Genomic DNA, 26,310 nt, shown 5'->3' on the forward strand with positions numbered 1-26,310 from the left:
CATATACCCTTGAACACCAGTAGCACCACAGAGCACCACACCTATCCTGTTTCACTCAGCGTTACTCTTTCCCGTGTTATTGACCTAGTTCCATTTCTAAATCTGTATTTCTTTGTTCTTTTCCAGACAGAGGAATCTCCTTATATCAATGGCAAGTATTATAGTAAAATTATCATTTCCCCTGAAGAGAATGTTACATTAACTTGCACAGCAGAAAACCAGCTGGAAAGAACAGTAAACTCCTTGAATGTCTCTGCTAGTGAGTATTTCATTTCTGACATTAAAAAGTAAGAAATTTGAAGTTATTCTTCATTAGTTTAAAATCTTCAATTCCATCTTCCTATCCTGCATTATGGTAAGTTTTATTTATTTTTTCATTTGGTATCATCATCATAGGTTCTTTTTTTTTTATTTGTGGTGTCCATTCTTGTATAATTCTTGTCTTGACAGCTAAGTTATTTCATGTCTTATGGATCAAAGGCCTTAACTTATATGGGAATATTTTCTAAAAGCATGAGATGATATGAACTGAGTTGCTATTATTTAATCTATATTTTGGGTTCAGAGTCCAGATAATTCAAAGATTTTCTTAAAACACTTGTGTAACAGTTTTAATTTTGATAAAATTTTAATTATCTTTAATCTGTTATTTTGCATACTAATTATTTGTGGTATTTATCCTACTGTTATTTTGTACAGGAATGTCACATGCTTAAAGTCATTTAGCAAATTGGTAGTCAAATTGGTGTCAGAATTAATGAAATCCAGTTTTAAAAACTGATGCTTTTGAATACAATATTTGAATCATAGCTAAAAGTCATATGAGGTTATCTCAGAAAAAGTGAAAAAGAAAATGTCAGTAGTGAAATCAGGGTAATACATGCACACCAAAAGCAGCTTCTGAAAACATTTGTCATTTATTTGAAATTATCCATCATCTTCAGTTCTGTCATTGTTCCTGTTACTAAGTCAACCTGAAATCAGGAGAGGCTTAGAATGAGGTTCAGCTCCGAACAGGAGGCTACCTGACCTCCCAAACTCTTACTCTTCAGTCAGTTTGAATCTGTGTGTGACATTAGCAGGATAGGGATACACTGGCCAGCAGTTAGCTGGAGACAGGAGAAAATAATTGTCTAAAGATAATAGTTTTTAACAGATTATGACTGGAATATTAAAGCCTGCTGAACAGACAAGAAAAGAACCCAACAAATTTAACTGGAAAATAGGAGCATTGACTTCTCAGAATTTAATTCAGCGAGTATTGATTTGTCCTACCTAGAAAGGGAACGTATCCTTTCTCCCTGAACACAAGTCTCTCTTTTTATTTTAACCCATTGAAGAGTGGTCTTCTAGACTTTGCAGTGGCTTGACCAACATTTAATACAGTCGTTTTTCAATTCAGTGAGCACCTCCTGAGGTCCCCACTTATGAGGAAGGATTGGGGAATCTGCAGTCTAACAAACATCACTGGAAGTGCTGGTTCAGGCCCATGCCTAGGAGAATATTTAGGTCATTTGACTTCAGCCAGCAACCCACTGCAGCAGTGATTCCTAGAATGAGCCAGGAGCCTGGCACCAGCAGAGTTATTTGAAGGCTTTTACACAATCACACACAGTGCCTCTTAACTTCCAAGACATCCCCAGTTTTAACCTCCAGACCCACCACTTTAAGGAGGTCTCTAGTGGTAAGTCCCTAACACTAATGAGGAAAATTACTTCTCCTCTATGGAGGCAGGAAAAATTGAGAAAATTTGAGAAACACTGCATTGTAGATTTCATATGTGGCAACTTGTTTCTCCTTAAAAAAAAAAAAAAAAGTCCCATCAAAAGATGGTAGGTTGTGGGGAAATTTCTATGTATTTTAGATTCATACTATAGCTTGTCAGTTGTGAAATTTTTATGGTAAATTCATCCTTTTGCAATTTTAACTACTCTCCTTCCTTAAAAGAAGATTAATTTTCTTGTCGAAAAGTTCCCGCTCTATTAAATGTAAAAAATTTTTCTACCGTTAGCTTTAGAATAGATATTTTATCTCTAAGTATTATTATATCATACTATAATAGTAAAGGTGACTTTCATTTATCAACAAATTTTGTTTTTAATTTCATATTAACATTTTTCATTTCAGTAAGTATTCCAGAACACGATGAGGCAGATGTGATAAGTGGTAGGTACTATGCTGCCGACTCTTCTTCCTTGACTATCAGCTCAAGATTTATGAAGTGTCAATGTTTAAGTAATTTTCTTAGCCTCCACAATTTTGACTTGAATTAAAATGAAACAAGATAGTAAGAATGCTAAAATTATATCCTTTCAATTCACAAGTTTGCATGTTACTAATAGTAGTGAGCCACAATCATTTTTAATAAGAAATAATAACCAGATTGATTTCCTTCCAAAAATCCTTGGCATTGTCTATAATCGCATGGGCCTTTCTTCTTTGTTGTAGATGAAAACAGAGAAAAGGTGAATGATCAGGCAAAGCTCATTGTGGGCATCGTCGTTGGTCTCCTCCTTGCTGCCCTCGTTGCTGGAGTTGTCTACTGGCTGTACATGAAGAAATCAAAGTAAGTTGTGTGGGAAAGATCTTTCTTGTTCATTGACATCCACCGGGAGAAAATGCAATGCTCCATCCAGCTGTAATTTCTATGATAGGAAAGACATATCACCCACCTCAGACTGATCCTGTTTGCTTTCAGCTCATAGTGATATTACCAGCATCGGGGACACGGCTTGGAGTATGATTTCACATGTGTCTCATTACTTTTCTCAGTCAATAGTCCGAATTCAACTATTTAATTTTTCAATGCCTAGGTGGATTTTTAATAACCACATATTGCCTAGAAGTCAACCATTATAAACCATTTTATGGAGGTTGATAGAGATTACTTAAAAGTGACTAGTACTTCCTGCACATATGGCCAAGTGTCTTTGCAGGGACAGGTCTAGTCATCAGTGAAACTGCCAGTGAGCTAGAATGATCTTGTTGTCACTACTCCTCTATTGTATTTAGGTCACATTGCTCCATAGAATGATGTAATTCAAAGAAAAATTATTCATTATTTCATCTTGAATTTTTAAAAAAATTATTAGACAAAGTACCAAGACTACTTTAAAATGATTTAGATGGTGTTTAGGTTTAAAATTATTAGAATCATAAAATAATACAGATAGTATCAACCTTATAAATCACTAACAGTGGTTTTAATGAAAATACAATTAACTAATAAATATTCTTAACATTCACACATGCCTGGTACTTACTCCTCATCACCCCACCCCTGACCCTATATTGAGATGAACTTGGGCAGAGATGGGTTTTAGCATTTGCATTTTTTTAAAGTTTTATTGGTGGTTCTGTGATATACTGCTCATTTAAAACATGGGCTTCTAATCCTCTTATCTTATAAATGAAGACATTGACTTTTGCAAGGGGATGTGTATAGCTAGTGGCAAATTTGGACTTAATTTTATATTTTCTTGTTGTCTAATATAACCACTTTTAACAGCTCAGGTAAATTAACCTTAAAGAAAATCAAATGAAAAAGCACACTCAGTGTTCATGATCTTACTCTATGAAGATATTAACAATTTCAGTGGAAAAATATTCAAATGGAGCTCAAAGAGAGGCACTAGCTCAGAAATTTTTAAGTCACATAATATGAGCATGTATTGAGCTCTGTTTTATTCTCATAACCCATCTTTGAAGTAGATACTATTATTATTCATACTAGGGGCCCAGTGCACGAATTCATGCACCTTGAAAGGTACTGTGGGCCACAAGGCTGCAGTGGGCACAGAGGGGGTCTCGGCCCATCCTCTGCACCCCTGCCTGGCTCCTTCCGCTGAGGTCCCCAGTCGCCTGTCTGCCAGCAGTCCCACTCCCACTGCTGCTGCTCCCATGCACTGATGCACTGGCCCTGCTCGCACCCACTGATGGCACAGAGTGGTTGGGGCCTGATGGCGCTGAGCAATTGGGGCCGACACCAGCAGCAGGTACGAGCAGGGCCAGCACTGTCAGTGGGGTTCGAGCAGCAGCTGCTGCCCTGATTGCCCCTCAGGAGCAGGGGGAGGTGGAGAAGCCCTGATTGGGGCCACCACCAGGTGCTGGCAGTGGATGTGAATAGCGGCTCTGATGCCAGCACCGGGTGTGAGCAGAGCCGGTGTGAGCGTCGGGCGGGACCATGGCATGGGAATAAAGAATTTTCAGTAACCACCTGAGACTCGCCCCAATGACAGTGACTGGTGCCCAGCCTTGGTCTGGCGCCCCCTCTCACCTGCTCCACTATCCAACCATGGCCAACACCCTGCATGTTCCACGCTCTGCTTCCAACGCCCACCATGTTCCACGCATGCCCCCTGGTGGTCAGCACATGTCATAGCAACCAGTTCGGTTGTTCTGCCATTTGGTCTATTCGCATGTTAGGGTTTTACATATAGAGATTTTACATTTTAAAAAATCTAAGGCAGGGAATGGTTGAATGACTTGAACAGTTGATAAGGGACAGAATTGTTTTTAAGGCAGTGATGTTTTAGAATCTTTGTGTTGTTTTAGAATCACCAGGCCTTACTACCTCTCACTGCCTTACTTTTTCTCTTGTTTGGTCATGTAAGGCAGAACCATTTTCCTATTTTATGTTGAGTTTGATGTATATATGCACATTCACATTGAGGTACAGTCATTTCTGATCTTGGGACTTAACTCCTCAATCTTGGTCAGTCCCCACCATCACATGGTAACACGTGTTCCTTTTCTCAATGAACATTTTGCCTACAACTATTTCATGTGGGTTTGTGTCTATGGTTTCTGTGGAAAATTTAGGGAGTTTCCCTTCCTGTCCCATGAAAGTGAAAGGAAATACAAAGAGTTTCCCAGAGGCAATATCTATCTTATAGAAATTCGCTATCTATTTCTATGTTTCCTAATGATCAAAATCTATAACAGACAATAAGGAATGCACAAATCTAGCAGCTTGGGCTCGAGGGTTTTTCTATTTTATTTTCTTAGGATTTCTGACATACTCCAAAGTAATTTTATTTCCCAAAAGAATGAAAATAAAATTTCCCTATATTCAGAAATTGAGCTGAAAAGTGAGCAATAGTACTCTAAATTATGATTAAATGACTGTTAAATTCTTGAACTATCCCCAACATCCTTAATCACCCTATTCTAATTCCCAGTATTTCATCAGATACCATTTGTCTATGAATAGAAGAAATTTATGTGGGCAGTTAGGTTGTTACTACATTAGTTATTACCATATGGTAACCTAAAATTAACATCATGGATAAATAAATGGACACTTGCCTTTATAGTATCAATAGGCTAATAGTTAGGCCTTCCTGAATTTCCTTTACAGTATCTTACTAAAGCATTATTCTAATTCCAAAACCATATAAAAACACTACAAAGAAAGAGAATTACAGGCCAATATCACTAATGAACATAGATGTTAAAATCCTCAACAAAATTCTAGCAAATCAGATCCAGCATTACATTAGAAAGATCATACATCATGACAAGTGAGATTTATTCCTGGGGTGCAAGGCTGGTACAATATCCACAAATTAATAAACGTTATAGATCACATAAACAAATTGAGATACAAAAATCACATAATCAATAAAAAGTATCTTGGAAACAAATGACAATAAAAACAGAATAATCCAAAATCTCTGGGTCACAGTGAAAGCAGTCCTGAGATGGAAGTTCATAGGCCTATAGGCATACTTCAAAAAAAAAATGGTAATAAATTATCTAACCCAACAACTTAAAGAATTAGAAAGAGAGCAACAAGAAAAGCCCAGAGTAAGCAGAAGGAAGGAAATAGTAAAGATCAGAGTGAAAACAAATGACAAGAGACAAAAGAAAAACACACACACACACACACACACACACACACACAAATAACAATACAAAAGATGAATAAAATCAAGAGCTGGTTCTTTGAAAGGATAAACAAGATTGATGAACCTTTAGCCAGGCTCACCAAGAAAGAAAGAGGATCAAAATAAATAAAATCAGAAATGAAAGAGGTGAAGTAACAACCGACCCCACAGACACACAAAGGATTATAAAAAAAATACTATGAACAACTCTACTCCAACAAACTGGACAACCTAGAAAAAATGGACATATTCTTAGAAAAATACAAGCTTCCAAACTCGATCAGGAAGAATCAAAAAACATAAATAGGCCGATAACTACTGATGAAATTGAAACAGTAATCAAAAAACTGTTTTTAACAAAAGACCCGGTCCTTAGGGGAGTTTTACCAAACATTCAAAGAATAACTAAAACCTGTCCTCAGATTATTCCAAAAAATTCAGGAGGAAGGAAGACTTCCAAGCTCTTTCTATGAAGCCAGCATCACCCTAATCACAAAACCAGATATAGACACTACAAAGAAAGAGAATTATAGGCCAACTAGAGGCCAGGTGCATGATATTTGTGCACTGGGGGGTGGGGGGGAGGGTCCCTCAGACTGACCTATGCACTATTGCAGTCCAGGGGTCCTCAGGGGATATCTGACTGACAGCTTAGTCTGGCTTCCCGTGGAGAGACTCATGCCACCGCCACTGTGCTCACCAGTCATCAGCCGCCTTCTGGCTGAGCAGCTCTGCCCCTGTGGGGCAACTCCTGCATTGAACATCTGACCCCTAATGGTCAGTACACATCATAGCAACCGGTCATTCCACCATTTGGACGATTGGCATATTACCCTTTTATTATATAGGATATACATGATGAACATAGATGCATCGTATCAATTGATGCAGACAATGCATTTGACAAAATCCAACACCCTTTCCTGGTAAAAACCCTCAACAAAGTGTGAATAGAGGGATCATACCTCAACATAATAAAAACCTTATATGACAAACTTACAGTCAACATCATACTCAATGGGCAAAAACTAAAACAATTTCCCCTAAGAAAAGGAACAAGACAAGGATGCCCATTCTCACCATTCCTGTTCAACATAGTACTGGAACTGCTAGCCATATCTATAAGACAAGAAGAAAAAATAAAAGGCATCCAAATTGGAAAAGAAGAAGTAAAACTGTCATTATTTGCAGATGACATTATACTGTACATAGAAAACCCCAAAGACTCCATAAAAAAACTGCTAGACCTAATAAATGAATTCTGCAATGTAGCAGGACACAAAATTAACATCCAGAAATCTGTGGCCTTTTTATACACCAATAATGAACTCACAGAAAGCAAAATGAAAAAAAATAATCCCATTTACCATTGCACCAAAAATATTAAGATACCTAGGAATAAACTTAACTAAGGAGGTAAAAAAAACAAACAAACACCTGTACTCAGAAAACTACAGGACATTGAAAAAACAGAGATAGAGGAAGACATAAACAGATGGAAGAACATATCGTGTTCATGGATTGGTAGTATCAACATCATTAAAATGTCCAAACTACTCAAAGCAATCTATGGATTCAATGCAATCCCCATTAAAATACTAACAGCTTATTTCAAAGACCTACAACAAACTCTCCAAAATTTCAGATGCAATTTTAAAAAGACCTGAATAGCCACAGCAGTCTTGAGAAAGAAAAACAAAGTTGGAGGGATCACAATACAAAATATCAAGCTATATTACAAAGCCACTGTTCTCAAAACTGCCTGGTACTGGCACATGAACAGACATATAGACCAATGGATCAGAACAGAGACTCCAGAAATCAACCCAAGCCATTATGCTCAGTTAATATTTGACAAAGGAGGCAAGAGCATACAATGGAGTCAAGATAGTCTCTTCTATAAATGGTGTTGGGAAAATTGGACAGATATATGCAAAAAAATGAAACTAGAGCACCAACTTACACCATACACAAAAATGAAATTCAAAATGGATAAAGGACTTAAACATAAGACGGGAAACCTTAAAAATCCTAGAAGAATCCATAGGCAGCAAAATAGCAGACATATATCATAATGATATCTTTACTGATACAGTTCCTAGGACAATGGAAACTAAGGAGAAAATAAACAAATGGGACTACATCAAAATAAGAACCTTCTGCAAAGCAAAAGAAACCATCAACAAAACAACAAGAAAGCCCACTGCATGGGAGAACATATTTGCCAATGTTATGTCCAACAAGGGTTTAATCTCCAAAATTTATAGGGAATGCATACAACTTAACAAAAGGAAGATAAAACAATCCAATCAAAAAATGCACAAAGGACCTAAATAGACACCTTTCAAAAGAGGACATACAGAAGGCCAGGAGACATGAAAACATGCTCAAAGTCACTAATCATCTGAGAGATGTAAATCAAAACAACAATGCAGTACCATCTTACACCTGTCAGAATGGCTATCAACAAACAACAAATGCTGGTGAGGATGCAGAGAAAAAGGAACCCTTTTGCACTGCTGGTGGGAATGCAGACTCGTGCAGCCACTGTAGAAAACAATATGGAGTTTCCTCAAAAAATTGAAAATCGATTTCCCATTTGATCAAGTAATCCCACTTCTAGGAATATATCCCAAGAAATCGGAAACACCAATCAGAAAGGATATATGCATCCCTATGTTCATAGCAGCACAATTTACCATAACGAAGATCTGGAAACAGCCTAAGTGCCCATCAGCAGATGAATGGATTATAAAACTGTGGTACATCTATACAATGGAATACTATGCTGCTGTAAAATGGAAGGAATTCTTACCATTTGCAACAGCATGGATGGAACTGGAGAGCATTATGCTAAGTGAAATAAGCCAGTCAATGAAAGAAAAATACCACATGATCTCACTCATTTATGGATAATAAAGACCATTATAAAGTGATGAACAAAAATAGATACAGAGGCAGAGCAGCCTCAAACAGACCATCAAACTACAGTGGGAAGGCCAGGGAGGGTTGGGGAGTGGGAAGGGGGGATAAGAGATCAACCGAAGAACTTGTATGCATGCATATAAGAATAACCAATGGACACAAGACACTCGGGGGTAGGGGAGGTCAGGGTAATGTCAAGGGGGGGGGGGAGGAGATATATGTAATACTCTTTGTAATACTTTAAGCAATAATAAATAAATAAATATTAAGTACATGCAAAAAAAATGGATTTCCCATTTGACTGAGTAATCCCACTTCTAGGAATATATCCCAAGAAATCAGAAACACCAATCAGAAAGGATATATGCACCCCTATATTCATAGCAACACAATTTACCATAGCTAAGATTTGGAAACAACTTGAGTGCCCATCAGCAGATGAGTGGATTAAAAAACGGTGGTACATCTGCATGATGGAATTCTAGGCTGCTATAAAAAAGGAAGGAATTCTTACCATTTGCAACAGCATGGATGGACCTGGAGAGCATTATGCTAAGTGAAATAAGCCAGTTGGAGAAAGATAAATATCACATGATCTCACTTCTTTGTGGAATATAATGAACAACATAAACTGATGAACAAAAATAGATCCAGAGACATAGAAGCATCGAACAGACCATCCAACCTCAGAGGGAAGGCAGGGGAAGAGGGTGCAGGTAAGAGATCAATCAAAGGACTCATATGCATGCATTATAAGCATAATCAATGGACACAGACAGGGGGGTAAGGGCTTCTGTTGGCCGAAGAGAGGTCAACAGGGAAAAGGAGACATATGTAATATTTTATACAATAAAGAATTTAAATTAAAAAATAACAAAAATAAAGTATCTTATTAAATTAAGTATAATTTTTACCATCAGACTTGAACATTCATTCAAATACCTGTTACGTAACTGAAAACTGTTTCAACTTTTCAAGAGTTAATATTATTGATAATAAATTTCATTTATTATCCTAAGCATCAAAGTGTTTTCCTTACGAATTTGTGGCACTCTTCAGGTTTGCTAAGTGCTTTGCTTTCCTGATTATTCTTAGCGTGTTATTCCTTGCTGGTGCTTTCTGAGATAAGGCAGCCCTTTGGCAATATGAATTATTGTTAATCCTTTTGTCTAGTGTTCATATTTATAACTAGAGGCCTGTTGCAGGAAGATTCCTGCAAGAATAGGGCTTCCTCAGGCCTATTCCTGTAAGAATAAGGCTTCCTGAGGCCGGAGCGAAGCAGAGAAGGGAGCAAAGCCCACCAAGGTGCCTTGATTCCTCCTGTCTCCACTGCTGTCCCACCTGGCTGCCCCAGGTCGCACATGGGAGGGCTGGATGGTGGCCGGCTGGGCAGCAAATCACTGCTGTCCCACCTGGCCGCCCTCGGTCTCACACGGGAGGGCCAGATGGTGGCAGGGCCGGCAGCGGATGGCGCTGTCCCGCCCTGCCTGTAGTATGCAAATTTAACGGCCATCTTTGTTGGGTTAATTTGCATACTCTTCTGATTGGCTGATGGGCGTAGTGAAGGTATAGTCAATTAGCATCTTTGTCTTTTATTAGTGTAGATAAGAGCCTTCAAGTTCAGAATTGCTAAGTCTATTTTTGGCTTTACTATATTCTCTTTCTTTCTCCCCTTCTAGATCATTTCTTAAACTTTACAAATTATTGTAAGGGTTTCATTTTTACCTGTAGCTAATTCATCACCATTTTACATACATATGATAAATTTTTAATAAAAATATGATCCAGACTTTCCCTCAGATGCCTAAAAAAATATAGTCTTGTGTTTACCATCCTACAAAATAATATCATCAATAAATTTAGAGTCACTTATTGTTGCAAATAGCTTTGAGCAACAATTAAATTATGAGTCAAATATTTTATTTAAAAGCCTCAATGATACAGGTTGCCCAGTGGTGAAGTTTGAGAAACATTTGGGGAAGTTTTTTGTATTGGCAATTTAAAAACTCATTCAAGAGAGATGAGAAAAACAAATCTTTTATACCCAAGTAGAATTTAAGAGTATATTTGTTAACATACCTAGTGGCTACCCAGCTACAATGCACTCCCCATTCCATTATTATGAGCTATATATTTTTATATCCATTTTCAATATGGAGACCTGCAGCAAGAAGTGCTTAGCATGGTGCTTAGCATTTTGAAATGCTATATTCGTAGCAGAGTAAGAATTCATGATTCCTCTGCTATTTTGATTCATATAACTTCTCACTGGAACCTTTTTTTTACTAGGAGATTTTTTTAGTAATGAGAATGGATATTTCCCTTATGTGTAAGGTTTTAACTAACAGTTCCAGGCAAAAGGCCTTTATTTGACTAAGCCCACTTCATGTCTAGTTGTTTAACAGGCTGGAGAACATAGAAGATCTAGAGATAATTTAATAGTTTTTAAGTTATTTACTCCTTTTCTCTTCATCCTGTCCTCCAAGCATTGCTTTTGGCTCTGCAGGAATCTAATGTGACTATTTGAGTTCCAAATCCTCTCCTACATAGTTTATAGTACAAGAACTAATGAAAAATTAAAAGAGCCAAAGATAAAGGGGGAAAGGCAGCATGATGTAGCCACAAACTTGTTCAGAGGTTTATTAAAACCATAACTTTCATGTTTATTGCATTTAAGAGACCCCTGACCACCATACTTCTTATCACTAAACTGGGAGCAAGCATTTACCAGACATTTGTAATCTCAAAATACACATTGTCTGAGTATTAGAAACTTACCGAGAGATTTATCTTTTGCAACTCTGGAACCCACGACTATTTTCATGAAAATTAGTGTGTAATGTATAAGCAATCTGGAAATCTGAAAATTACAAATATGTTCTGTTAGTTCTGCCTTTATATAATGCTGTATTATTCCACTACTGTTTCAGGAAAAGAAAAAGACAGTTCTAAATTGGTGAAGGACTAAAGAGGACTTGCCTATAACACTGAAATGTTAAGGAACAATGTTATATTAAGCCTTTCTAAAACCCTTCTCATTAGTATTTCTTGATGTATGAAATTAGGATCTCGCAGGAAAGTTTATTTTAGCTGAATTCTATTTCCAATCAATACTCACTCTGATGAGGGAAGATTGACTCCCTACTGAATAAATTGAAAAGATAGTGCTGGGGGACCATTTATAACACATTTTAAATCTTCCCTCATTTATCACTACATAAGCACCTACTACTTTTTTTTTTCCTTTTTCTTGTTGTTGTTCTTTTACTTGAATTCTCAACAATTTAATGAGGGGAATACAACTAATCCTATTTCATAGTAAGCTCAGTGAGATTAACCTGACCAAGCGTATTCCAGATCCCACATATTTTCAAATATATTTTGGTGCCTCCCCAGGACATCTTTGGAATTAAAGTTGCATACCTGACTTTGATGTCCTGCTGGCATTTAATTTAGTGTTTGGGATGGAGGGTGAGTTCTGAAGCTCTCAGGGATGACGTGGTCTCTACCCCTATATGAGAAGAGGGGCTAATCCAAGTTTGGGCTTCTTTCTGCTGCCCTAGCCATGGTCTGGCAGGAGCCAGAAGGAAGAAAGGAAATTCCTCATTATTCTATCGATCCACAAATAATAGTGTAAACTAGAGGGAAAATAAGATCACATGAAAGTACTAGAGTCACAAGGTCATTGGCCACTTAAAGGGCTGAACTAACCATGGCTGTCCCCTCCCCTACTACATGTGACCTGAAATATTTCCAGATGAAAGGGCTTGTATTAAAATAGAATGTTTTCAAGTTTTTTTAAATTTCTTTGATATATATATATACATTTGTTTTTTTGTGTTTTATTTCAAATGTTTATTTTAATTATTTTTTCAACGGTAAAGGGAAGTCCTGTTCCCTGAGCACCTGCCATGGGCCAGGCTATGTGCCGACCCAACAGTAGCACCTTAAGAATGCACCTGAAGCCATGATGCAGGTGGCATCCTGTTTTTATGCATATTCAGTATGGTTGTGTTTGTATTGGCCTCCTCATCTTTTAAATGGATGGTCCCCATATTTACTAGATGAAGAGGCCATTTTCTATTTCTTACTGAGGATAAAAGGATTCCCTATTTAAATGGAGAGTTTCTTTGGAGACTCTTGGAAATTCTAAGGACATAAACTTGAAAGTTGAAATAAGACCAACTATTCATTCTTCACTTCCTTCTTTAAACCCAGAAATTGCTGGTAGAAATTGTCCCCCTGGGATGCAGGGATTAGAGCCCTCCTCTCCTTTAACTAATTAATCCTGGGCCAAGAGGAAACAATCTGCTGACAGCTGTGACCAGGGAAGAGGGTAAAGAACCGTTCTCTTGGATGCGATTCTAATTACTTGTACAGATGTCAGTAACCAGCTTGCTGGAAGTGCCAATTCTACAGGGCCAGTGTCCCAAGTCTTAAATACCTGCAGTCCCGTGGCCCTACTGTGGTGTGTCCCAGGAATACTATAAGTTAAACATCACAGAAAATGCTTCTCAAACTAGAAAGTATTAATGACTTCTCATGCGGCCTCTGAGTTTTCAAATTTGTTGTACATATGCCTGCATTTGGAAAACCTACAATCTTATGAGCTCTTTCATGTATGAATTATTTTAAATGGGATTTTTTTTGTTTTTCAGTTATATAATTCTATTATAACAGTTCCTGTATCTTTTCAAATGTTAGCACATCTCAAGATTGTGATGTATTAGCTATACCCACCACTCCCGTGCTTTTCACTTTTGCTGCTTCCTCCATCCCCCACTAAATAATATTTTAATTGGACTGTAATTGACATATAACACTGAGTAAGGTTAAGATTTACAAAATGTATTGATTTGATACATTTATATATTGAAATATGATTACCACTGTAGCATTAGCTAACACCTCCATCAGGTCAAATAATTATCATTTCATATTGTGGTAAGAACACTTAATGTCTAGTCTCTTAGCAACAATTGAAGCAAATTTAGGAGATGCCACCAGATCAGTCCGCTACCTTCTTTGAAGGGGATCTCGAAACAACTTTATATTATTGGGGGAAATCTCTCAAAAAAGCTAACTAATCTTCTAAAAAATTATTTTAAAGTAACTTAAAACCTTAATAGGCACTTCAGTTATGGAAATAACACAGATGAAGCATCCAGACCAGGTTTAACTCCCTTCTGCTACTTTATAGCTAATGGCCTTAGGACTAGCTTCATGACTCACATTCAATTTGGTGAGGCCCTGTCACCTGCTGGGGTCTCGCTTATATTTCACATTTATCCTCACAATAGCCCTGTGCATAGATCCTGTTGTTCCCCCGCCCTTCACAGATGAGCAAGTATGCTTTAGAGGAGGGCGTTGTCCAAGGACTTTCAGCTCAGACTGGACACATGAGGGTGAGAACCCAGGCCCACTGGCCTCTTCTCTCTGCCTTGTGGATTAGACTAGAGGGTCACCTCTAGGGCTACTCCTAATGTTAATTTATTGGGATTCTATGATTTAAAATTTCTCCCGTATTAGGTTACAAAAAGTCAACTGATGAAGAAAGTTTAAGACAAATAACCATATAATTAGTATTTTTTACTCAAGCACTCATTCTTTATAAATGCCTAACTGTGTCCCTCAAATCAATTGACTGAAAATATTTTGCTAAAGGGAATGATATAAATAAGTGTTTGTTCTCTTCCAGCCATAGATGGATTTTTAACCTCTGTAATTTTTTCAAATCTCTGAATTTTTACAAAAGGATACATCCATAAAATTATATTGATTTTTGCCACAGCAATCTCAAAGCCAAGCCAAAAGTAATCAGAATAATTTTTAAAGGTTTTTCTCTGCTAGGGAGAGTGGATTCTCAGTAACAAAAAATAAAGAAATCCTATATAATAAAAGCCTAATATGCTAAGTGTCTGGTTGTCCAGTCGGCCGTTCAACCAATCAAAGCATAATATGCTAATGATATGCTAAGGTCGCTCAAAAGCTTGCTATCACGTGCACTGACCACCAGGGGGCAGCCAGTTGACCAGTCACTCTGATGTGCACTGACCACCAGCAAGTTAGTTTGCTGCTGAGGTCTGGCTGATCAGGACTGAGCGAGACAGTCCGGACACACCCTGGAGCCCTCCTGTGGTCCCTCCCAGGCTGGCCAACTTCCCGAATCCCTCCCCGACCCTGATCGTGCACTGGTGTGGTCCCTCGGCCTGACCTGTGCCCTCTGGCAATCTGGGACCCCTCAGGGTATGTCGGAGAGCCCTTTCGGCCCAATCCCACAGGCCAGGCCGAGGGACCCCACTGGTACACGAATTCATGCACCGGGCCTCTAGTTTATAATAAAACGCATATAAATAAATAGTATATACATATACTCAATGAATACCTATTCCCACACCAGCAACATTATTTTCATTTCTACCTAGTACATTTCACTTAGCATATTTGTAACTTGGTACATGGATACTGGAGCCAGACTGTTGGAGTTTGAATCTTGCCTTTGCTACTTACAAGCTATGTGACCACAAGCAAGTTTATTAGTCTCAATGTAAAATAGAGATTTCCTACGGCTACAATAATTTAATATCTATGCAGCACTTAGAACAGTGCCTGCATGAAGGCATTAGCAGAGTGTCAGTTTAGTAGTTACTGTTTTTGAAAATGAGATTAAGAAAAGAAGGGAGAGTTTTGTTTTTCATTTACCATTTCATTTTTTTGTTTGTTTTATAAACTTTAAAATAAAAAATATATAATTAGTTTGAAGTTAACCAACTCATATTCTACAAATATGTTTCATGTTGCTCTTATCCATTTTGTAATTTCTGATTGTGATCAGTGATAGTTTTCACAGTACAGATATACTGAAAGATATGTGATTTGCCCTGAATACCACAACTTCTCTACGAAGAATTCTCCTCACTCCCATTTTTTTTATATCCCCTTCTTCTGTTTAGTACAGCTTGATGAAATAACAGAAACTACTATCCATCCCTAGACAAATCCACCTAGAAAGTAAATAAAATGGGAATGGATTACATTGTTTGCCTGGTTATTTCAATCTCTGACCAAAGGATCATGCTTTAGTTTTTCTCACAACAGCGTGGGGCAAAAGTAGGTTTACAATTGTGAGTATGAGAAACATTTTATTCTTGTATTGTTATTTATTAATTATTGTATTATTTTCCATAAGAATAACTGTAACCCTACTTTTGCCTCACCCTGTATGTTTTTATAGTATGAAGGTAACATTTGCTTACATTAAATGTACAGTTACATCTTATTGGATAAATGTATATACCTTTGTAACCATTACTTCAAATCATGATATAGAACATTCCACCACCCCAGCTAGTTCTCTTGAACTCCCTTCCTATCTGACCCACCAGCCCTGTTCTCAAAGGTAGACACCGTGTGACTGTTATCACCAAGATTTGACTAATCTTAAACCTCATATAAATGGAATTATACATTATGTATACTTTCTTGTCTGACTTCTTTCATTTAACATAATGTTGCTGAGATAAATGTATTAATAATTTTATTTTAATTGCTGAGTAGTGTTCCATTGTTAGGATATATCACATTATTTTAATCCATTCTCTTGTTTATGGACATTTGCATAGTTTCCATTCAGGGTATTATTAAAAATATGGCTAAAATCAACATTCTCAAACAAATGTTTTGGTGGGCATATACATGTTTTTATTCTCTTGGGTAAATATCTAGAAATGGAATTTTTAGGTCATAGGGTAGATATTTGTTCATGAGAAATTGCCAGACAGCTTTCCAAAGTATTTGTCCTTTCTGCGATTCCCACCAGCAGTATATGAGAGTTTCAGTTCTTTCACATCCTCACTTGAATTTGGGGTTGTCCTTCTGTTTAATTTCTCTCATTCTAGGAAGGATGGCATGATATCTAATTTTGGTTTTAACTCACATTTCGTTGAGACCTAATGATTTTAAAGTCTATGTGCTTATTGGTCATCTTATTTTGTGCAGCAAATATTTAAATCATTTGCCAATGACTTCATCGGAATTTGTCCTTTTATGATTGATTTGTAAGAATTATTTGCATATTCCACAAAAGTCTTTTGTCATAATTAAATTTTAAATAGTTTGTCCTAGTTCGTGGCTGGATTTTTCCGTTTATTAATGCTGTTTTTGTTGAACAAAAGTTTTTCATTTTGATGAAAAAACTTCTCAATTTTTTCATATAATGTTTAGTGCTTTCTGTGTCCACTCTACAAAATCTTTGCTTTTCCCAAAATAGTAAATATATTTTTCTATGTCTTTTCTGAGAAATTTTATAGTTTTAACTTTTACATTAAGGACATAATACATATAAGACTTTGTGTATGGTACAAGGTAAAGGTGGTGTATTTGTTTGTTTGTTGCTTTAGTTATATATATTTAACCAGTCATTTCAGCACCACTTGCTATAAAGACTTTCTTTTCAACTTGGCGCATAATAATGATAATAATGTGAGTCCTTCAACTTTGATATTCTGTTCATGTTAACAATTTTATTTCTGTGCACTTCCATATAAAATTTAGCAACTTGTTAATTTCTACCAAAAAAAATTTATAAAACTTTAGGGATTGTGGCTGCTTTAGATTTATAGATATATTTGGATAAATTTTATATCTTAAAAATATTTAGTTTCCAGCCTGGACAGGGTGGCTCAGTGGTTGAGTGTCCACCCATGATCTGGGCACAAGTCCTGGTTGCAGGCTCTATCCCCAGTAGGGGGCGTGCAAGTGGCAGCCAATCAGTAATTCTGTCTTATCATTAATGTTTCTATCCCTCTCTCCCTTTCCCTTCCTCTCTCTGAAATAAATCAAAACATTTTTTTTTTAATTTAGTTTCCTGCCCTGGCCAGTGTGGCCCAGTTAGCTGAGTGCCATCCCATGCACCAAGAGGTTGCTAGTTCCATTCTCAGTCGGGGTGCATGCAGGAGGCTGGTGATCAATGTTTCTCTCTCGTTGATGTTTCTATCTCTCTCCTTTCATCTCTCTCTCTCTAAAAGAATCAATAAAACATATTTTAAACATATATATTTAGTTTCCCAATCCATGAATGTCATACATTTCTCCATATAATTTTTTTCCATTTTTTCTTAGCAATGTTTTACAAATTTTAATGCAGATATTGGACATCTTATAAAATTCATACATGGTTTTATGTATTTTGCAGATATTATAAATGCAAGTATTTTATAATTTTTATTTTCCACTTTATAGTAATATATGGTATTATGATTAATATATGTTATAAATTTACCTTTATTGTTGAAAGTATTACAGATGTCTCCCTTTTTTCCCCATTCACCCCCTCCACCCCACTTCTGCCTTCCCCCATGATTAATATCTTCCTAATTTCATTTGTTAGTTCTATTAGTTGTTTTGTGAATTTCTTAAGATTTCTATCAAAACAATCATCTGCCAATAGAGGTAATTTTACTTTTTCTCTTCTATATGTCTTTTATTTTTCTTGCACTCATAGAGAGCTCTAATACAATGTTGAATAGAATGTTGACGGCAGGCATCTTTATTTTTGAATATATTTTTATTTATTTCAGAGAGAAAGAGAGAGGGAGAGAGAGATAGAAACATCAATAATGAGAGAGAATCATTGATCGGCTGCCTCTTGCACGCCCCTTTCTGGGGATTGAGCCTGCAACCCGGGCATGTGCCCTTGATGGGAATCGAATCTGCTGAGCCAAACCGACTAGAGTGACAGCAGACATCTTTACATGTTCCCGATCTTACAGAAGGAATTATTCAGTATTTCCCACTATGGATGATGTTAGCTATATGTTTTTCATATGTGCCTACCCAGAGTTAGTCAAACTGTAAGGTTGAGGACACAGTCCTCCAAATTGCCAAGTCTATTCAAGATTTCTGACCCCAACTGCAAGGATTTAGGGTACAAACACAAAGCTAGAGGGAAGAATCCATTTAAGATTGCCCTCATTTCTGACATCAACTCAAGTTTGATGGGTTTCCCAAAACCATCTTCAGGTTTGGTAATTTTCTAGAAATACAGAACTCACTGAAACCTATTATACTCCTAGGTTTATTATAATTAAAGGATTGACTAAAATTGACCAAGGGAAGAAAAGTATAGGGTAGAGTCTGGGAAGGTCCCATATGTGATGTATCCTTTGTCCTCAGAGATGCGTTACTTTACTGGTATAGATGTGTTCCAAAAGTATGGATTTTGCCAATCTGAGAAGCTTACCAAGCTTTAGTGTCCAGAGTTTGTATTGGGGCTTTATTATGTAGGTTTGATTGACTAATTGTCCACGTGGATGAACTCAGTCTCCAGCCTTTTACTTTCCCAGTCTCAGGCTGATATCTCATGTCCAAAGTCACCCAAATGCTTATAGTTGTTCTCTCAGCTGGGGCCACCCGACACCCTAAGACTAGTGGGCGTTGATGGCCCTTACTAGGGCATTTCCTCAGCATAAACTGTCAGGTGTGACCTAAGAGGTTCACCATGAATAAGGTGACTCCTATCACTCAGAAAATTCTAACTATTTAGAGGTTATCTCCCAGGAACTAAGGACAAAGCCCAGACTGCTTTTTGAGCAAGGCCAAATTCTTTACTACCCAATGTCCTGTAACAGGTTAAAGAAATTTTCAGTATTCCTATTCCTAGATTGCTAAGAGTTTTTATCAGAAATCACTGTTGAATTTTCTCAAACACCCTTTCTATATTACATTACATTTATATCAGTTATTTCTACAAATAATCATTTATTCTCATTTTTATTCTTAAAAAAATGATAAATTTCATTGATTGACTATTGAGTTCTAAGCTAGTGTTGCATTCCTGTAATAAATCCAAGTCTTTATGATGTGTCATAATTTTTATATATTGATGGATACAATTTGCCAACATTTTATTAAGGATTTTTTTCTCTCTGCATTCATGAGGAATATTGATCTGTAATTTTCGTTTCTTGTGATATCTCTATCAAGTTTTGTTGCTAGGATAAGGTGAGCTTCATGAAATGGCTTGGAAAGAGTCCCATCCTTTTTTATACTGAAAAAGTGTGTTACTTTCTTAAAAGTTTCATATATTTTAATGGTGAAACCACACGGGCCTAGAGCTTTCATTATGAGAACTTGTTTAAAAAAATAATAATAAATGGCCCTAACTAGTGTGCTCAGTGGATAGAGCATCAGCTCCTGCACTGAAGGGTTGCGGTCCAGGTCAAGGGCACATCCTGGATTGCAGGTTCCATCCCTAGCCCCAGGTCTCATGGGGGAGGCAACCAATCAATGTTTTTTTCTCACTCTCTAGGGTTGATGTTTCTCTCTCTCTCTCTCTCTCTCTCTCTCTCTCCCCCTCTCTTTCACTCTCTCTAAAAATAAGCAATGGCAAAAATAAATATTCTCAGATGAGGATTAACATATATGTGAATAGAAATAAAGTTGCTACTTCTTGTATAAATTTTGGTTTTTCAAGAAAAATGTTTTCTTCATTTAAGTTCTTGATATTTTTGCAAAAAGAAAAGTTATACATAGGATTCTCTTATCCTTTTTTTGCCTGTGGTTGTGTAGTGATAACACTCTTTTTCTAATATTGGTATTTTGTATTTTGTTCTTTTATCTTGCTTAGTCTTTTTAAGGGAGTTATCAATTTTCTTAATATTTTAAAAACTCTTGGCATTGTTTTTATTTCTATTTCTTATTTCCCATTTTAATTACTGTTGCTCTTATATTACTGTTTTCTTTCTTCAAGTTATTTAGAGTTTAACTTGCTCTTCTTTCTCTGATTTCATAAAGGGAAAAATTTAGATCATGGATGTTAGCCTTTCTTCTTTTATAACACAAGCATTTAAACTATTAGTTTAATCTCAGCACTCTGTTAACAACATTCCACAAATTCAAGTATGTTGTATTTACATATTATTCAGTTCAAAATATTTTTAAATTCCTTTTGTGGTTTCTTATCTGGAGTCATGTAACTAGAACTGTATTAAATTTTAAACATTTCTCATTTAGTTCTGTTTTGTTAAGACAACCTCCTCTGTATGCTTATACTCTTTTAAAATTCATTGAGATTTATTTGTGGGGTTTTGTTTGTGGGGTCTGTTAGGGGGTTGAGCTGGTATGCAGGCATGCAGTATTTCCTGGTAGATGCTATGTTGGCCCTTGAAAAAAATGATTTGATTATTGGTGGGTAAGGTGTTCTATAGCTGTATGTTGGGTCAGGTTCGATAATAATTTGTTAAAAAATTATCTTTATAATTTTTTAAAATTATATAAAATCACTTTACATATAAAGTAAGGATATAAGCATACATTTCCAGTGCTAAAGCCACCCAGTACTAGCTACTTTATTAAGATCATGTATAGTGAATTTTGATTCATTAATCCTATCAGCTACTGAGAAAAGGTCATTAAAGTCTCTAAATGAGATTGTGTACTTGTCTATGTTTCCCTCAAGTACTGTCAGTGTTTGCTTTATTCTCTCATTAGGGACACACACTTATAGTTGTTATGACTTTTTTAGGTGTTAAACCTGTTATAATTGTGAAATGTCTCTCATTATCACTGCAATATTGCTTGTGTTGAATTTTACATTGCCTGGTATTAATATAGACACATGGCATCCATAAGCTTACTGGTTACATGTTTATCTTTTTCTACCCTTTTATTTTCAATTATTTATCTCTTTATGTATATTTAAAGTACATCTCGTATACAGTAAGGCTGATAAAACTATGACTCCAGGCTGCCTAATTTTGTAAATAAAGTTTTATGGGAGCATAGCCACTGTTGGTTGCTTCATATTACACTGCCAGAGTTGAAGAGTTGGAACAAAAACCATGCAAGCCTGAAATATTTTCTAACTGGACCTTTCAGAAAAATAATTTAACCCCTGCTCTCGAGCATTTTCTTGTCTTACATAGTACAGTCTGACAATCTCTAACTTTTATTTTTTTATCTTTAAATTCTTTATTAGTTAAGGAATTACAAATGTGTCCTCATTCCTCCCCCCCCCCATTAACCCCCATCCTCCCCCCCCGACCCCCACTCATGCTCTCATCCCCCTGTTGTCCATGTCCATTGGTTTGGCTTATATGCATGCATACAAGTCCTTTGGTTGATCTCTTCCCCTTACCCCCACCCTCCCCTACTTTCCTTCTGGGGATTAATAGTCTGATTGCTGTTTCTCTGTCTTTGGATCTGTCCCTGTTCATCAGTCTATGTTTTTCTTGGCTATTTTAGCCAAGTTACATTTGACTTAACTATCGATATAATTAAGACCACTCTCTCCCTATTTGTTCTCTTAGTTGTCCTATGTTCCTCTTTTCCTGCTTTCAAGTACTCAAATAAGTTTTAGTATTGCATTTTTATTGCTCTACTGGTCTTTTAACCCTACCTCTTTGTATTCTTTTATTATGGTTGTTCTTGAGATTACAATAATGACTCTTAACTTATAACACTCTATTAGAATAATCAAGGTACATATTTATGCATATGATTTTGTGCAGTTTTATCTGAAAAGATTATAGTGCGACATCACTCAAGTTTTGTCATTCTATGTAGTATTCTCTATATTTCACTTGTCTGTAAAACAGCGGCTGGGTATGTAGAACACTAATATAAGGAACAGTAAAAGGAAATAAATATAAACATAAACAACCAATTGCATATTTTGTGTGTTATATGTATTATATACTATATTCTTACAATAAAGTCAGCTGGAGAAAAGAAAATTTTATTAAGAATATCATAGTGCAGAAAAAACACATATACAGTGAGGTCAGTTAGTTCGGTTCATCAAATACATTCTGGCCGCCTACCATATTCAGTCAGTGTATTATATGCTATGGGTAAATAGAAGTAAAACATGATCCTTACTTTCAAGAAGCTATACTCAAATTGAGAAGAATAAAGAGTGTGCCCATATTTTGAAGTATCATGAGATAGATGGCTGGAGATGTGGATGAAAACTCTCTAAAGAGATGGATCTCTGTATTTAAGGGGTGGAGATAGCGGGACTTGCCAGAATCTTAATCAGAAGCCTTGGAGAGTCATGCCTTAGGACAGTGATGGCAAACCTATGACATGCGTGTCAGAGGTGACGCGCAAACTCATTTTTTTGGTTGATTTTTCTTTGTTAAATGGCATTTAAATATATAAAATAAATATCAAAAATATAAGTCTTTGTTTTACTATGGTTGCAAATATCAAAAAATTTCTATATGTGACACGGCACCAGAGTTAAGTTAGGGTTTTTCAAAATGCTGACAGGCCGAGCTCAAAAGGTTCGCCATCACTGCTTTAGGGGAAAGAGCAAACCAGAGGAACACTGGGTCTTCCTAAAACTGCAGCTGAGCCTCAGCCTCACTTAAGCTCTGATTGAATTGGAGTCATCAGCCCCTCTCCCTGCCTACTTAACAAAGGAAAGGGGGACCTTATCTCTTGGAAAATAACATTACTTGGCAACTCTACAGTTCATTTATACATGGTGTCATACAAAATACTCTAGATATGCAGAGTCAAGAATATGCAATCAATAATCAAGAGAAAAGGTAGGCAAGCAGATTCATGCATGATTTTGATACTATAGTTAACAAACAAGGATATTAAATAACTCTAATATCTTGAAAGTGGAAGAAAATATGGTCATTGGAGATTAATGGAATAGAGAATTTAAATGTATTTTAAAATATTTTAAAATCACATTGACACTTTAGACCTGAAAATATATATTGAAAAATAAGTCTTGGGTGGATGAATTTAAAAACAGATTGGCCACAGCAGAACACAAGAGAAGTAAGCTAGAGTACATATCAGTGGAAACCACCCAGATTGAAGCACAGAAAGGAAAAAGAATAGATAAGACACATAAGAAAATAAGAGATGTGGGGCAGCACACAAAGATCTAACAAGTATAAGTGAAATCCCAGAAAGAACAAAGAGCAAGAATGCCCACCACTAGTAAAATATATAAATAAATTATTTACTGAACCAATGACAAACTATACAGCCATGAGAATCAAAACCTACACTACATACAATATTATATATGAATGTCACAAACTTAGATTGTGATTAAATAAAAGACAGAAAAAAGTGAATGCATGAGGTATAATTCCATTTATATTCACATTACAAGAACAGGTAAAACTATTCTGTGAGAACTCAGGACTGTGGTAACTTTTGGGAGGCAATAGCGAGTGGAAGGAACATAATGTTGTACTTCAGGGTCTGCAATTGTTCTGTTTCTTGAGCTGGGTACAGGTTGCATTCATGCATGCAATTTTTGAAAATTTATTGAATTTTACTTTTATTATTGGTACATTATTTTATATCTATATAACTCTTCAACAAAACAAATCTTAAAGGATTTGTAGGTTTATAGAAAGTCTAGGCCTTAAAATAGGCCGTAGAGAGCATCCTAAATCACTACCCCTCATATTTTACTGTTGAGGTTACTAAGATTTTATTATGCATTAGTTAAGTAATTTTTTAGCAAAAGAGAATAAACCTAAAATCACCTATAACATATATATTATATAATGTAGATGGTATATATACACACACACAATTATATACACATTATTCTTTTATTTGCCTGGAAAATATATATGATAAAGAAGTTGTCATTCAGTATGATGTACCATTTTAGTACAAGATAGAAAATATTTATGTGATATATAACTCAAGATATAGACTCAAACTTACAACATGGTCTCATTTACATTTTTAAATACCTTTCTCATAAAACGCTATCACATATAGAACTTAATCATGTTGACAGAGTTTGAGATTGCTCTCTTGCTTTTATGCATAGATTTAGAAGGCTGTAATTTAAGCTAAACTAAGGATTTTTAAATCACAAATTAAATTTATACTAAATATAATGAATGTTCCAGTTTGAATGAGCTGCATGTCTTTATCGCACTTGGACCAATGTCATACACCATTATAACACTTTTTCTGGTAAAATTGTGATTCTTAGCAAATGAGCTCAGAAATTTTATTTAAAGAATAGAAATACTTTGAGGGAAATTGGAGTTTTCTACCCCAGCTTCCATAACCAAGAGATACATCTAGTATTCAATAATTTCTTAAAAGTAGAAGAATTACTAGGAATTATATGGCAATAATAATTTGAAGTGCCATATCACTGTGGTTCCCCTGATGAGCTTAAAACAGGGAGTGAGGGAGTTAGGGAAAGAAAAAAGGGAGGGAGGGAAGGAAGGAAACAGGAAAGAAGGAAATGATACACTCTTAGATACAGTGATGATTTCTCCTGAGTGGTCACAAAACCAAAGAATTTGGCTGCGGGTTTAAGAAAACCTGGTTTCAGTGCTTAAGGGTAGGACCTAGTCAATCATATGTAACCATGGCAACCACTAGGGAAGTGGTTCTCAAACTTTAGCTTGCAGCAGAACCGCTAGGTCTTGCTTATCATAGATTGTATGCCCCATCTGCATTTTCTGTTTCCATAATTCTGTTGCTGATCTGGGACCACTATTTGAGAACCACCACAGTAGAGCTGCTTTAGCTTCTGCTGCTGCCAATCTTCTGTCATAAATCTGACTCTTTCTAATCTTGCATTTGATTTATCCAATAAAATAAAATCCATAAACAAAGCTACAGGGGATTGGCTCAACCTGGATGCATAATAGGGGATGCTAAAAAGGGAAAGGCCCTAAGGAAACTCCCTCAGAAAATTTTTGCCAGAAACTATTTGCACAGAATGAAAATTTTGACTAAAAAATGATAATAATTACTTTCCAGAAAGTGGAGAGAAAACCCAGCCAAAACCATGAGGCAACTAGGTATGTATAGTCTGTGTTCAAAATAATAGATTTATATTTCTCTTAGCAATTATTTAATTCAATCCAACTGTCAAAGTCATTTCATTGGAATGGGTCCTGTTACCAATCAAAGCTCACAGATGTGGAATTGTTCATTCTAGTGGTTTGCCTATATTAGAGGTAAAACATGTGCTTCTCAAAGATACATTGATGTGAACCCTAAATTTCAAAAAGGAAAATGTGTGTGTCAATGTAATAATGTTTAATTAATTCCTTTACAGGACCGCATCAAAACATGTAAACAAGGACCTTGGTAATCTGGAGGAAAATAAAAAGTTAGAAGAAAACAATCACAAAACAGAAGCCTAAGAGAGAAACTGTTCTTGTTGTTGTCCAGGTAAGTGAGCTGTGTTTGGTTTATAGAAATAATTCCCAGTAAAGAATGAAACACCCTAAGAGATGAAAGGAAAAGCCTTGACAGTAAGATGCTTCATAATTGAGGCTTTTAAAACAGGAAGAGAGCTTTTCAAAAGCAAACTTTGGTAACTCAGATGTCTTCAAAAGAATGAAATCTCAACCATTTACATATCCTCCAAACAAATAATCATAATCCTCTGAATAATTAAAATCAATTTTTAGATTTTAACATTTAATTAGCATTTTGTATTCTAATGTCAAAAATTTTGTTGAGTGCAAAGAAGCTTAAT

General features: G+C 36.1%; 1 protein-coding gene across 2 annotated transcripts in view; it reads left to right on the plus strand.

The window, feature by feature from the left end:
• The window catches only part of ALCAM (activated leukocyte cell adhesion molecule), a 211,474-nt gene extending 185,474 nt beyond the window's left edge, over positions 1-26,000 (plus strand). The window contains exons 12-15 of one of the 2 annotated variants that reach the window (XM_070406123.1): positions 127-259; positions 2,128-2,166; positions 2,449-2,566; positions 25,885-26,000. In XM_070406123.1, the coding sequence (XP_070262224.1) occupies positions 127-259; positions 2,128-2,166; positions 2,449-2,566; positions 25,885-25,972 (378 nt within the window). In that variant the 3' untranslated portion in view covers positions 25,973-26,000. The remainder of the gene's footprint in view (positions 1-126; positions 260-2,127; positions 2,167-2,448; positions 2,567-25,884) is intronic. The other variant, XM_070406124.1, reaches the window with a different exon arrangement.
• Positions 26,001-26,310: the final 310 nt, after the last annotated feature.

This window comes from Myotis yumanensis, unplaced genomic scaffold (assembly GCF_028538775.1).
Source record: "Myotis yumanensis isolate MYYU_CA2020_CCGP unplaced genomic scaffold, mMyoYum1.0.hap1 SCAF_2, whole genome shotgun sequence".
NCBI lineage: Eukaryota > Metazoa > Chordata > Mammalia > Chiroptera > Vespertilionidae > Myotis > Myotis yumanensis.